Source organism: Triticum aestivum, chromosome 5B (genome assembly GCF_018294505.1).
Source record: "Triticum aestivum cultivar Chinese Spring chromosome 5B, IWGSC CS RefSeq v2.1, whole genome shotgun sequence".
In the NCBI taxonomy this organism is placed as follows: domain Eukaryota; kingdom Viridiplantae; phylum Streptophyta; class Magnoliopsida; order Poales; family Poaceae; genus Triticum; species Triticum aestivum.
In genome coordinates this window covers 13,787,421-13,801,056 of record NC_057807.1, presented here as the reverse complement: position 1 = coordinate 13,801,056, position 13,636 = coordinate 13,787,421, and the positions used below count along the sequence as shown (strand labels likewise).

The following is a 13,636-nucleotide window of genomic DNA, read 5'->3' as shown; positions in this document are numbered from 1 at the left end:
AATAGCAACATACTAAACGATCGGGTGCTAAGCTAATGGAATGGGTCATGTCAATCAGATCATTCTACTAATGATGTGACCTCGTTAATCAAATAACAACTCATTGTTTATGGTTAGGAAACATAACCATCTTTGATTAACGAGCTAGTCAAGTAGAGGCATACTAGTGACACTCTGTTTGTCTATGTATTCACACATGTATTATGTTTCCGGTAAATACAATTCTAGCATGAATAATAAACATTTATCATGATTTATAAGGAAATAAATAATAACTTTATTATTGCCTCTAGGGCATATTTCCTTCATGTATGACTGTAGGACAATGCAGGTTCACATAGATGTAGTTATCTGTCACTATCAGCTAGCTCTAATGGAATTTTTTTGGAGCAGTTCCATTTGCAAATAGACCAGCTACAAGGGCACACGCATACTCACACGTGCACCCTAATTGAGATATCATATTACGATGGTAACAAATATATTAGTATTTCTTACATGCTGGCAGCTTAAGCAAGCACCCTGCGCTATTAACTTCAACTAGATGTAGTAATCTGTCACAAGAGTGTGACCAGTTCAGACCACCATATAGAAGAGCGGGACCAGCAGCACACTTCAGAGGAAAGTTGATTTTATCCCTAAATAAGATGCTCCATTTGACATGCTCTAAATGAACTAATGAAATTATGTAGAACTCCTCTGCAACTCTGGGGATTTTGTAATTAACTGCAGATTGTACAAAGTGTCAAATATGTGATTTAAGTAAAATGTAGAGCAATGGAATTCCAAGTGATATGCCTGAATAAAGCATAACCTACAAGAATCACAAGGGCTAAAAATTCAGAACGCAGAAAATCTACATATGCCAAGAAGGTCACTCACCAATTACCATGTGTACTTCCATACTGCGTAAACAGGGGATAAAAATTGTTTGATCTGCAGTTAATCACCTAAGCATTGGGTTAACACAGTGGTGCTACTTTTCTTTTTCATCCAAAACAGAACCATCATGTCTTGAGTTTCCTGAAAATAACAGTAGACATGCATATGAATCCTAGTACTAATTAACAACTGATAAGAGATGTCGATCAAGCTTCAGAAACTTAGCTGCTGCATATTGAGTTCCAATCATTGTTTTCCTCAAAACCACAATCCATAACACCTGCATATATCTCACCTGGAGTATTATTAAATACCCGTCTTCATGCCCTCGAGTATATATCACCTGCAAAATAGGACATGTGCTACTTAGAAAGATTTAGTTTTTTATCTGACAAAGCACTAACATAACACCTGCTGAATTTTTCCCTCTGACGTCCGGTTATGGGATAACCAATCTGCGGCAAGTTGAAAGAGGGGCCTCTGTTCTGCCGTTTCTTGGGAAAATTTGCTCTTATGTAAGAAAGCAGTTAGATTAAAAGTTGTGAACACAACTTCCCGCACAGCTTAATCCATGTTTTGCCGCAGAAAAAAATACATAGCCTAGCATAGGTGTTCTAGAGTACATAACCTGCCAGAAAAAAATTCTGGAGGCAGAGGAGAAAGGATCAGACATTAGCGAAGAACAGGGGCTAACCTTAGAATCCCGTTTTTTTCAGTCGAAGTTTATCTCGTGATTCATACTCATCATCTTGTGTCCCCTCCCTGGTTCGCCACTTCTGATTACTGCAACTTCTTCCTTCTTCTTCTCCATGTCCGCTAATCTAGCAGGAAGTGGCGGCCACGGTCTAGTAGAAAAACATGGCCTCGAACCCGCAAAATAGGACGGCAACCAGCCTGGACAGCAGCAGCCGCGACGGTGATCTGGTCGGGAGGAAGGTTGGCAGTCGCGATGGAAGGTCCGGCGGAGCTTTGGTCCATGGCCATGGCGTCCTGCACGGGAACAGAGAGGGAGAGAGAAAGGAGGAGGAGGGCGCTACCGCGCTGGGCACGGCTGACCGACAGAGGAGGTCGGCGGCGGCCTGCAGGAGCGCAGGCGGTGACCGGAGGCGGGGTGAATGTGGGGGAAGCGCAAGGGAGGAGCGGCGATGCGAGGTTTGCTGCTGATTCGTGGAATCCATCCGGAAATTAGGGAGTTGTGGGTGAGGCTGCGGGGATCTGTAGACGCGGAGTGCGAACGATAACGGCGTCTGCCAGGCAGAACATTTGATCTCAGACGTTGATTGAGATGTCAGATTATTGATGTAATATGGTCAGTAGGATGTGTTTAAGTTGATTTGATCGGAGGGTCTGGGTTACCCCGTGTACAGTTTGTCGTGTGGCTTTAGACAAAATTATGTTTGCTCTTTTAATAGTAGTATAGATGAATTGGAACCAAACTGGGGAGGTTTGGGGAAGTCCCAATATCCGCCATGTTGGGCTTCGACACCACCGGCCTATCCAAATACCCCATCCAGAGCCCTTTTGTCCCCACTTCTTCCCTCCCCCGTGCTCTGTATCTGCAGCCTCGGAGACCGCCACCACCATTGCACCACTTCGGCCGCCGCCTTGGCCTTGCCAAACCTCTGCCCCTCTACCTAAACGTCTGCCCGCCTAGGCCTACACCGCCATTCCAACCCAGATCCCATCAGCGCCTAGGAACCATCTTCCCATGCCGACACCGCCCATGGTGGATGCCATACCCAACAAGTATTCGACGCCATAGTAGAATATTTTGGCATTGTCATTGTTGTCATTGAAGGAAATATGATGACCGCGCACTTGGTGAAGGAGGATGAATTGTTGTGTGTGAGGCTGGTTCGCCAAAAGTGCAGAGTTTCAAGGCATGAGGCGGAATGCAGCATTTTGGAAAAGTGTGCATGTTTGGTTTAATAAACAAAAGCGCTACGCGCCCTACAACATTGAAGTGATCCATGATCGCGATGAAAGTCGCTACTCCATAGATGTTACACCATTCAAAAGGCCATCAACAAGCATTGCAGTGTGCATGCACAAGTGCAAAGAAGGTGGATAATGAATGTATCACTCGTGGAGCTCGTAAGTTTTGCTTCTTGTTACTCTAGGGGTTGGTCCTTTAAATAATTTCCTCAACGTTGTAATTTGTTGATCACATCATTGTCTAGTCTGGACGGGCGTGAACGTCGTACCAAACGGTGGAGGGCAAGCCTTCATATTGATGCATTGTTGGATGACGCTCAATAGGCATAGTAACTGGATCTATATGTGCCTTTGAAGAAGTTCGAGTTTGAGGAGAGGAAGTTTGAGATGAAGGCCGCTTTTGAGGAGTGAGGTCTTTGGCACCGGTTCTTGTGGTTTTGTGATCGATGGATTTTAAAAACTACTTCAACATCCCATGCTTTGGGATTTAAATTGTATGATTGAATTGCTATTTATTTAGAGACATTTTGTTAAAGTAAGGTTGTATCAAGGCGGACATTTGGTTTAATTTATTTCATTTTTTCTTGGAAAAGGGGGAACTTTTGGTAACTACAATTGGATGCCCCCCCCCCCATCTCTATCCGTGAACACGTCCAAACGTGTCCGCAAATATTTGGTGATGCCCATTCTGGTGAACTGCGTTGGAGTTGCCCTTGGCTCTTGTGTTATCGATGAAGTCACACATGTACCGTTACCTCATGTATGCCCCGGCCGCAACCGCCGGTTCTTGGCCGTTACATTTGGTGGGATCTAGACTGGGCTCATAGAGCAACACTAGTTTCCTTTTCACTTTGTCTTTACTTGTGCGCTCCAGGTATGAACTTCTCAGTCCGTCATCCATTCTCAAATTGCTCTGAGTCAAGCATGCCTAGTGCGAGATATATGTTGGACTCGCCTCTAGCACCTAGAATTGTTCGCGGCCAGTACTGCGGACAAGAACAACAATTGTTTCAGTGCCGAGACAACCATAATGGTTTACAAGCAATTTCTTCTGCAATCCGGGTTTATGGCGATTTTCCCGGTGGGTGGTTTTCTAGGTTCAGTTTTTCTTTTCTTTTCATTCGTTATCATCGGTTTTTTGGTTTTTTTATTTTCCTTCATTCTTTAAATACATGTGAACTTTTTTCAAAATATACGTTGAACATTTTTCTTATATAGGTTGAGTACTTTTCAAATATACGCTGAACATTTTTCCAAAATACACGTTATTTTGTAAATGCACATTGAACATTTTTTGGATACACAATGAATATTATTTTAACACACATTGAACATTTTTCATAAATTCCATTAACATTTATTTAAAACATGCAAAATATTTGTGAAGTGTTAGATTTCTTGATGTTACTAACGTTTTCTTAATGATACCCAACTTTTCTAAAATTTACGTTGGGAAATCTTTACATTGTATACTCATATTTAAAAATATGACTAGCATATTTTTTAAATGAGTCAACATTGTTTTTTGAAATGACACAAACATTTGTTTGCATGGTACTAAACCTTTTTTTAAATAACGTGATTGTTTTAAAATTGTACAAACATTTTTACAAATGTCGCAACCACTTTTTGTACATCTGATTTTTTATTAGATGTCAAAACATTTTTTGAATGATAGTATTTTCTAAAACAATTATGTAATTTTTTTACATCGTATAAACATTTACTAAAAATGTAACGGACATATTTTTGAAATGATGATCATGTTTTAGATGTCTCCAACTTGCATTTATGGTTGTTATCTAAAAGTATGAAGAAAAAAAGAAAAAAACATAGTAAACTTCTCGCTGAAATACTGATGTCGTTTCCAAAGAATAACATTGTAGGGCCAGGCCCATAATCTGTGAGGTATAGGCGAGTGTGACGCTCACCTCGCTATAAGCAAGGTATAGATCGACGAGTCATCCTCTTTGGTACTTAAGGCACCACTTACAACGGTCTGTGCCACTATATGTGCGTTACTTGTCTTAACATGAGAATTTTCCCTTTCTTCGTAGATTTGTCTATTTAAAATATTTTATCTCTTGAACTATGTGTCCAAATAATGAGCCACTTTCACCTTTGAAATTCTTGCACCATGATCTTTGAAACTAGATCCTATATTAATAAGTTTGGACAATTTTTTTCAAAGAAAACCAAAAAACCTAGGCAAACCATTAAAAAAAGGAATACCAAAAGAAAAATCCGAGAAAAAGAAAATAAAAATGCAACCGAAAAAAGTATATTGAAACAATAGGAAGAAGGCCCGAAGCCCGGAAGCATTGTTGCAATTTTCACTTTTTTTGGAAGCACATGTTGTGCTTTTCTTTTTTGAGCAAAAGCATAGGTTGTACTGCTCGCAGAAGTAAGGATGTGCTTCTCATGAAAGCACAATTATGCTTCTTAGGGCATGGCCATCGCTCCAACCTGGACCGGTGCCTCGCTATCCATGTAGGCTTGGATGCCAGATGGATGCAAAGGTACAGCCCTGCAGGTGGCAGGTGCTTCCTGCAGAAGAGCCGGTTGCTTCATCGGAAAAGTAGCAAAAAGGTGAGAGGAAAGGAGTAAAGAAAGGATGATAGGGCCCACTTCGGTAAAATACTACTACAGCCTGCGTTGGGCGGTGATCAGTTCATTCAGTGGTTTCAGCCATAATTAGTCTACGTGGCAGCTGGGGCAACACGTTGATGCTGCCTCCATTGTACATGCCCTCATAGAAGCACATGAGAAGCATAACTGTGCTTATTTAAAAGCACACTTGTAGAAGCAAATGCTGTGTTTTTTGAAAGCACAACATGTGCATCTGTACTTCTCATGGAAGCAGCTTTATGCTGCTCGTGGAAGCACAACCCGTGCTTCTAGTGAAAGCACATCTTATGCTTCTCGTGAAAACAAATTTTCTTCAAGAAACAACGTTGTGCTTTGCAGAAAAAAAAGTCTCTCCCCCACCCCAAAACCTAGAAAAAATGAGGCAAAACCCGAAAAAGCCAAAACAGCCCCAAAATCCCATCTAAAATCCAAAAACACATATAGTAAAATAAAAAAAAACCAAAAATCTAGAGGGAGCACTCAACATGCGACACGTGACGCCAGCTGGACGCACCACTTGGCATACTCCCAGGCCAAAACAGTGACCCTTGCGGGAGCCCCTCAAGGGGTAACCATTGTTTAATTGCTCACAGCCACTTGGGGAACCAGTGCCCTGGGTGTTGTCCGCATGGGCCGGCGCAGTAATGCTCACTAGATGGCTCCCACCCGCTTACTCATTTTTTTTGCTCCTATTTTCCTATAGCATAGGTATGTTGTTCTTCGAAAAAAGAGGGATGGTTTTTAAGTAAAAAAATGTTAATGAAATTTTTAAAAATTTGATGAAACAGAAAAAGATGGCTTGTAAATTTGAAATAGTTCATGATTTTCTATAATTGTTCACAAATTCAAAAAAATGTATGCAGGTTTAGAAAAAGTGTTCGTGGATTTGAAAAAATCTTGAGGATTTGGAAAGGTTCAAAAATTTGGAAAAGTTGATGAATTTGATTTTTTTCATGAAATAAAAAAAATCTACATGAAGTTCATGAAAATGAAAACATACATGAATTATAAAATGTTCACTGTCTTTTCTGTAGAACTAAAAAATGTTCAAAAATTTGATTTTTTTACGGAGTTTAAAAAAGTTCATGCATTTGAAAAAAATATTAAATGAAAACAAGTATACGAGCTGAATTAATCATATTCCGAGTTGTTGACCTAAAATGCGCAACCAATTTGAGTTAGTGGTCTATTGGTGTGTTTCACTCTACAATTTTATTTCACTTGCAATGTTATTTTATCAAGCAACGGCCTTCCGCTGAAGGTATCTGCTTTTTCGAAAAAGGGTGTTTCTATTGATTCATAATGAAGCATCAAGGTGGTACAAACACAATGAATACACTCGGCCTTTGCATAATTAAAATGCGCACAACCAACATCAATACACACACGCAAAAAAAAAATCACGCTGGCAGATAGCAAAGTCATAGAAGACCAAAGCTATGCTAGGCGGAGGAAGAAAAAGAAAAAAAAACCCTGAAGTGATCAAAACAACGACCGGCGATATGCAGTGATGATGTTCAACACCAAATGACCCTTGACAACACAAGTACTACCAGAAAGGAAATGACGTGCAAATGCCGCCATCTTCGGATCCAACCACTGTCGGATCGTGGGTTTTCACCCTGAAGATCTAGCCCGAGCAAACTCCAAACAATGCTTCAACACGGTAACGGTGCAAAAATACCATCATTGCCTGGTATAATGAACTAGGGCCGACCTAGGGTTTTCACCCCGAAGCCCGAGACAAGATGCTCGGGTAGCACCACCCAATCGAAGTCATCATATGTCGTCTCCTCGATTTGCTATGATCCCCGTCCTAGTTTAGATGCACGGTCTTGAATAACACAAAAAGGCACTGAACAATGAAAGCTCGTAGTCGCACACACGACAAAATCTTTGACGAGAGAGTAAGATCTTTAGAACCGCCAAAATCACGAGTTTGGGACGCTTCATCAGCCTTGAACCATCCTCACAAGTGGCAACTGATGGTTGATCTACTATAGACGACAGCACTACATGCTTCCACCAGCTCCGACATCTTTGCCTTTGGCAGCAGATCATCCTAGGGGAGGGCATGACCGCCGCCGTGCATCGCCCCTAGCCCTCCAATGAATGCACCCAGCCGATGTCGCGTCCACGGAGGCACTGCCAGCCAGCCACAGCCGGCGGTCGCCAAATCCCGCCAGGTCCTGTTGCCGAAGAGGTACCACAAGTGCAGCGCCGGCCCTGGGATCTAGCGTGGCTCTTAAGATTTGGTACGTTGTACTTCTTCTTGTGCATCATCATCTGGCCTCGCCCTCTACGTGTCTGGAGGAAGGAGGCCTGACTTGTTCCATTTTCTCAAGATTGATGAGATGACGAGCTTGGTAGCCTCGGATCCTTCCATTTTGCCAAGGATGATATTAGTGTAATATTCCCGATGTCTCTCATGCCTACAAGTAATGGAGTTGTAATAAAGGTGAATGGCTGATTCAGACTAAGGGGAGACGGATAGGCCAGCGGTGTGCTAACCTAACCGTATCATATATGTGGAGCAGATTCAAGTTCACACTAATAAGTAGGTACTATGGCAGGAGAGCATAGGACTCAAGCGATTGAACAAATTGGTTCGTGAACATACCAAATGGCTACTTTTTACTTAGGCTTCAAACCCTTAAAGGTTAAGCATACTTCTCGTGCCAACATGTAAGGGAAATGGCAATCTGTTAGATACCATGTTGTTGCTTGTGTGAAATAACGAGGGGATTTCTGCCGCCACTTGGGTGTCGGTGTAGCCATAGGATTAGTTCTACCTGAGTTATGAGGTTTCATGACCTTGTTGTTTGTTTTGTAACCTTTGAGATACATTGTAATAAGTTGGACAACATGTGTGAATCTTCAAGTACAAGTTCAAGGGAGATGCTCCTGCCATTCATCTATCAAAAAAAGAACCTTGCGCATAAGCTTCGAGCATAGTGAAGTCTCGCCCACTCTGGTTGTTTTGGCTAGGAAGGGTAACAAGGTTAGGAACCCTGAAATAAGTATTCTGTCTAATATGGTGCACCCTGAAACATGAACTATCGTAGATGTATCAATATATTCAAAGAAAGGGGAAAAAAGGCGATTCAGTATCAAACAAAGATTACATTGAATATTTTTTATAAATCCATGGAACAAAGTTGACTTCAATTGTTCTTCAAAGTTGACTTCAATATTACATGCAGTCAGGGCCTGTAACTACATGGAAACACCCTCTAGCTATTTGAGGCATGGGCCGGGGCAGAATCAGATGCCAGTTGCCCTTGCGCTTCATCATTGATCTGAACTACTCAACAATGGAGGTGTAGAAAGACACTCCGAAACAAAGTCGGTGAGTTCCAGCTACTACTTAAGCTTTGGTTTCGTCCACCCTCAAGCATGGCGCGTCAACAACATTGCATTGCTGTATTGGTCGAGACCAAGCTGTGAACAAAGGTCTGGTCTTGTCAATATGCTGCCGTTGACTTTTCAGGTGTTGTAATCACCCCGATGCCTCACATGCCAACACGTGATAGAATAGCAACATAGTGCTTGCATGGGGAGATATGAGAACATACATGGTGTTGCAGGAGCAAGAAGAGGTATATATAGACCGATAGTGTCAAGGGAAAACCTAGAATAAATTCCATGTAAAGGAATTCAAACTGCCAAATAACATCAAACAATAAGATACTCCCTATGTAAACTCTTATAAGACATTTGAGGTCACTAGGAAAAGAGTAGATGGCAAGGAATTCTCCAGACATAAGATGGGTGAAATGGACACAAAGTAAACCCATTCGATACGTTGGTAGCTAGCTTATCCCAACATTCCGTGACAACCTTAGAACAAAAGTTTTGACTTTGGAAACGTTTAACGGAAAAAGGCTCAGCAACAACCAACATACAACTAACGATACAACACTCCAACACCACACACACACACGCATGCAAGGCACAAAAGAAACACATCCACACCACTACACACACATCCAAGGTAAGATACAAGAGCACACAAGAACAACTACACCACTCCAACACACTCCAAGCTTACAACAAGACAATAACAACCTGCTTGAAGTCGTCAGAGTTCTCCACCATGACAGAGCATGGTGAAGAGACGAAGCGACAACCAACATAAGAGACGAAGCGGTACCCGGCAAACTGTGGGCTTCAAGGGTATGGCACTAGAGCGCCGGCACCATTCGATCCAAAAGGATCATGGTTTTCACCTGGAGCCTACCACCATGGACTAGAGCCTCTATCACGACCGGCCTATCATCTCCATATTTTAGCGATGGAAAGGCCAGGAGCCCCCTGCCTTCCTCCCCAGATCTCCCCTACCACCACCGACCGGCCACAGTCGCTCGTGCATCGAGCCACCGTCGCCAACCCTCAAAGCCCCGCTTCTAGCCGCCGGACCGAGTAACCAGATGAGGTAGAGAAGGGGATGGTCGTGGCCACCTCCCCAGTAGATCTTGCCGGACCAGAATGGGGCGGATTAATTGACCCACTATCAACGCGCCTTCACCTCCACCGGTTACTGCAGTGGCAGCTGACTGCGACCCAAGCCGCCCTTAGCACGCGCGGCGCAAGGGTGCAGATCTGGCCATCGCCGCGCCCGCACACCGCTGCCACGCCGGGCTCGCTCCGCCAGCACCCAGCCCATCATGCCACCGCGCAAACACCACACGAGCATGTAGCAGCATGGCCTCCGCCCCCAAGCCAGCGCTGCGTCCCATCCCAGGGGGCTCGGCCCAAACCAAAATTGCCGAGGGGGCAAACTAGGAGGCTCTGTCTCAGCCTGGACGGCACGAGCGGGATTTCCGGCCCGCTCGTGGCCCGTTTAGGACCGGCCCGTACGGTCCAGGCCCGACAGAAAAACTAGCCGGTCCGAGCCCAGAAAAGGAGACCGAATTTTTTTCGGTCTGGTCCGGTATTTATCCGGGCCGACCGAGCGGACCGCAGGCGGCAAGGCCCATCAAGTGTACAGAACTACAGATCTAGCCATCGAGAGGCCCACCCCGAGCCGAGCGACCCCCTCCCCTTGTTCCATTCCGCCCTGGCTCGATTCCTTTTGCGTTCTGCCCCCTCCAGCGCCTCCTCCTCTGTCCCTCTATCCCTAACCCTAACCCAGGCGACGGCGCCGTTGCCCGCGGCTCTCCCTTCACCGACGGCGCCATCTGGTCCGAGTCCGAGCTGGAGGAGCACGTGTACGTCGGGGAGGCAGCAAGGCCAGCACGCCGTCGGTCCGTCCTTCCCTGGTTCCTCACCGAGCGCCACGAAGAGGAAAAGGTAGCCTCCTGAGATCTCCGTTCTTAAGTTTTTCATACTCCCAAGCCCCAATCCCGATTGGTATCTTCCTCTAATCTACGTCACAGAGTAGATGTTGTAGTTTAGTGAGCTGAACAATCTTGCTGGCAAGTCTTTGATTTGGTGAGGAGATAATGGTGAAGGAGAAGGGGGATTATGTGTTGTTTTATTTGTACATAATGGTCAGGAGATAGTTGTGTTTATTTGCACTAGTAGTAGATGATTTGGTCAGGAGATAATGGTGAAGGAGAAGGGGAATGAGAGGGGGATTTTGTGCTGTTTTTTTGTAGATAATGGCAGGAGATAAATTATGTTTATTTGCACTAGTAGTAGATGATTTGGTCAGGAGATAATGGTGAAGGAGAAGGGGAATGAGAGGGGGATTATGTGCTGTTTTTTATAGATAATGGTCAGGAGATAATTATGTTTATTTGCACTAGTACTAGATGATTTTCTATGCTACAAAAAGAAGAAGATGAATTTTTTGCGCTTGATTAATGTACTGTGCAGATATTATGTGCTGTTTTTTGTAGATAATGGTGAAGGAGAAGGGGAATGAGAAGGGAAAGGGTGCTGGTAAGGAGAATGCGAAGGCGAAGGCAAAGGAGAAAAGCGTGAATTACCTAATTAGGCAAGATTCGGCGCTGCCTCCGCCGGTTCCGAGGAAGAAGAGGAATCCTAAGGTGCAGATTAGGAAGGCTAAAGACTTTCCCAATGCCCCAACGGGAGAGTTGATTTGTAGGTTAAAAAAACACCCTCCACCTCCGAGGCGTCTCCCCGACCGCACCGGTGCCAGCGTGCGTGCCGCGGAAGCCGCTGCCTCTACTATTATAAGATTGCTTTTACTTGATGCTTGATGTAGCCATATTTCCATATAACCATATAGGTGATGCTTGATGCTTATTTGTGTGCTCATGTGTGTTAGGTGGTAGATGACGAGGAGAAGGAGGATGAGGACGAGGAGGAGGATGAGGATGTGGACGTGGACATGGATGAGGAAAATGAGTAATAAAAAATATATACGCTGTTTACAAGTATGAAACAGAAAATGAGTATTTTCAACAGCTAGTCATTATCTCTGTATCACTGAATTTCTTGTAGGTAAGGACTTCGAAGGCCAATATTTTCATATCCGTTGTTGTGCACACATCCTCAACTTGGTCGTGCAAGATGGGACATCGATCTTAGATAATTTGATAAACAGCTTGAGAGAGACGGTGAAGTACTTCAAGAGGTCACCGTCCCGTCTCCATGCTTTTGTTGGCACTTGCAAAAGCTTGGGTGTCAAAGTTGGTAATCATTTACACCTGGATTGTAAAACAAGGTGGAGTTCAACCTATAAGATGATAAGCACTGCCCGTGGATATAAGGAAGCCTTGACCTCTCATGCTGGTTCGAATGCCAACTATGCTTGGGCGCCGACAAACGCAGAGTGGGACATGTATGACCTTATCTCTCCATTACTTGAGAGTTTGGCTGAGGTGACAAAAGCATTTTCAGGAAGTTTATATCCCACTTCGAACATCTTCTACCCATACATTGTTGGTGTCAAGCTTGCAATCAAACATGCAATGGCTAGTGATAGTGACCACTACAAGGAAATGGGTGAAGCAATGTTGGAGAAGTTTGACAAATACTGGGAAGAAAAGAATAATGCCATGGTGATCGCAACCATCTTCGATCCACGGTACACATGCTTGCTGTTTTTACTCCAATGGTTGCTGTTTTTTACTCATATGGTTGCTGTTTTTACTCCAATGGTTGCTGTTTTTTACTCATATGCTTGTTGTTTTTACCCGTATGCTTTCTAATTCACTCCAATGCTATCATCTTTGATCCTAGGTACAAGATGGGTTACATAGAGTGGGCCTTTGGAGAACTATATGGAGAAGGAAGTACGAGGTTTAGGACTGAGATCAAAATCGTGGAGAAAGAGTTGGCGGCCTTGTATGACAAATGTGTTGCTCAAGATAAGCGAGCTGGAAATGGAGAAAGTTCATCTTCCTCTACAAACATTCCTAGTATCCCGGTTCAAGCTGGGTACGAGTCCTTCTTATCGTCTCGTTCAACAAGAATATCAAAGAGTGAGTTGAGGAACTACTTAGAGGATCAGATTGCCGCTCGCGACAAGGCTCTTGATCTTCTTGGTTGGTGGAAAGACAATGCTCCTAGGTACCCAATTATGGCCAAGATAGCCAGGAGGTTCCTTACTATCCCGGCTACCTCCGTGTCTTCGGAATCTACCTTCAGCACGACCGGAAGGATTTTAGGTATGTCAACTCGTACTATTGAACTTTGGATATAAACTTGTCAACTTCTCATCCTCAAACTAGTTTGTCAACTTCTTTTGTATTAGATGACTATAGGAGTTCGTTAAAACCGGTTATGGTGGAGGCATTAGTTTGTGGTGCAAGTTATATCAAGGGTGCTCACATTGACTTGAATCTGGTGGTATGTTTGCCATCTTTTACTTACCTTTTTCTGTCTTTTTTAGTCTTGTTGTATGTGATGTGAGCATTTGTCTAAATTCCACACTTGTAGCCGAGGGATGAGAATGAAGAGGATGATGTTGAGAACATCAAGTTACCCATTGTGGTGGAGGAGATCAACGATTGGTAACTATTCTTCCTACATGTTTCACTTGTCATATGATACCAAATATTATTTATGTGAATGTTGCTTATCTTACTTGTAGACGTTCATCATGTGGATTTGATCTTGCTATTTTGGAGATGAATGTCAAAGTGATCTTTCTCATGTGAAGGCTACTTTTGCATTTCTGTTATGTTGGAACCTTTCAAGTCATGAACTATGAATTGTCACTGCTACCTTGGAGATGAACCTCTCATTTGTGTTATGTTCAACTTGTCAATTGACATGG

The 13,636-nt window shown here is 43.6% G+C and overlaps 1 protein-coding gene across 1 annotated transcript; it reads left to right on the top strand.

The window, feature by feature from the left end:
- The first annotated feature begins 1,740 nt into the window (after positions 1 to 1,740).
- Positions 1,741 to 13,374, top strand: LOC123114547 (uncharacterized). Its single transcript, XM_044536060.1, has 6 exons — positions 1,741 to 2,034; positions 10,540 to 10,737; positions 11,289 to 11,382; positions 12,618 to 13,025; positions 13,112 to 13,206; positions 13,297 to 13,374. Exons 1-6 carry the CDS (start codon positions 1,741 to 1,743, stop codon positions 13,372 to 13,374), a joined length of 1,167 nt encoding a protein of 388 aa, XP_044391995.1.
- The last annotated feature ends 262 nt before the right edge of the window (positions 13,375 to 13,636 follow it).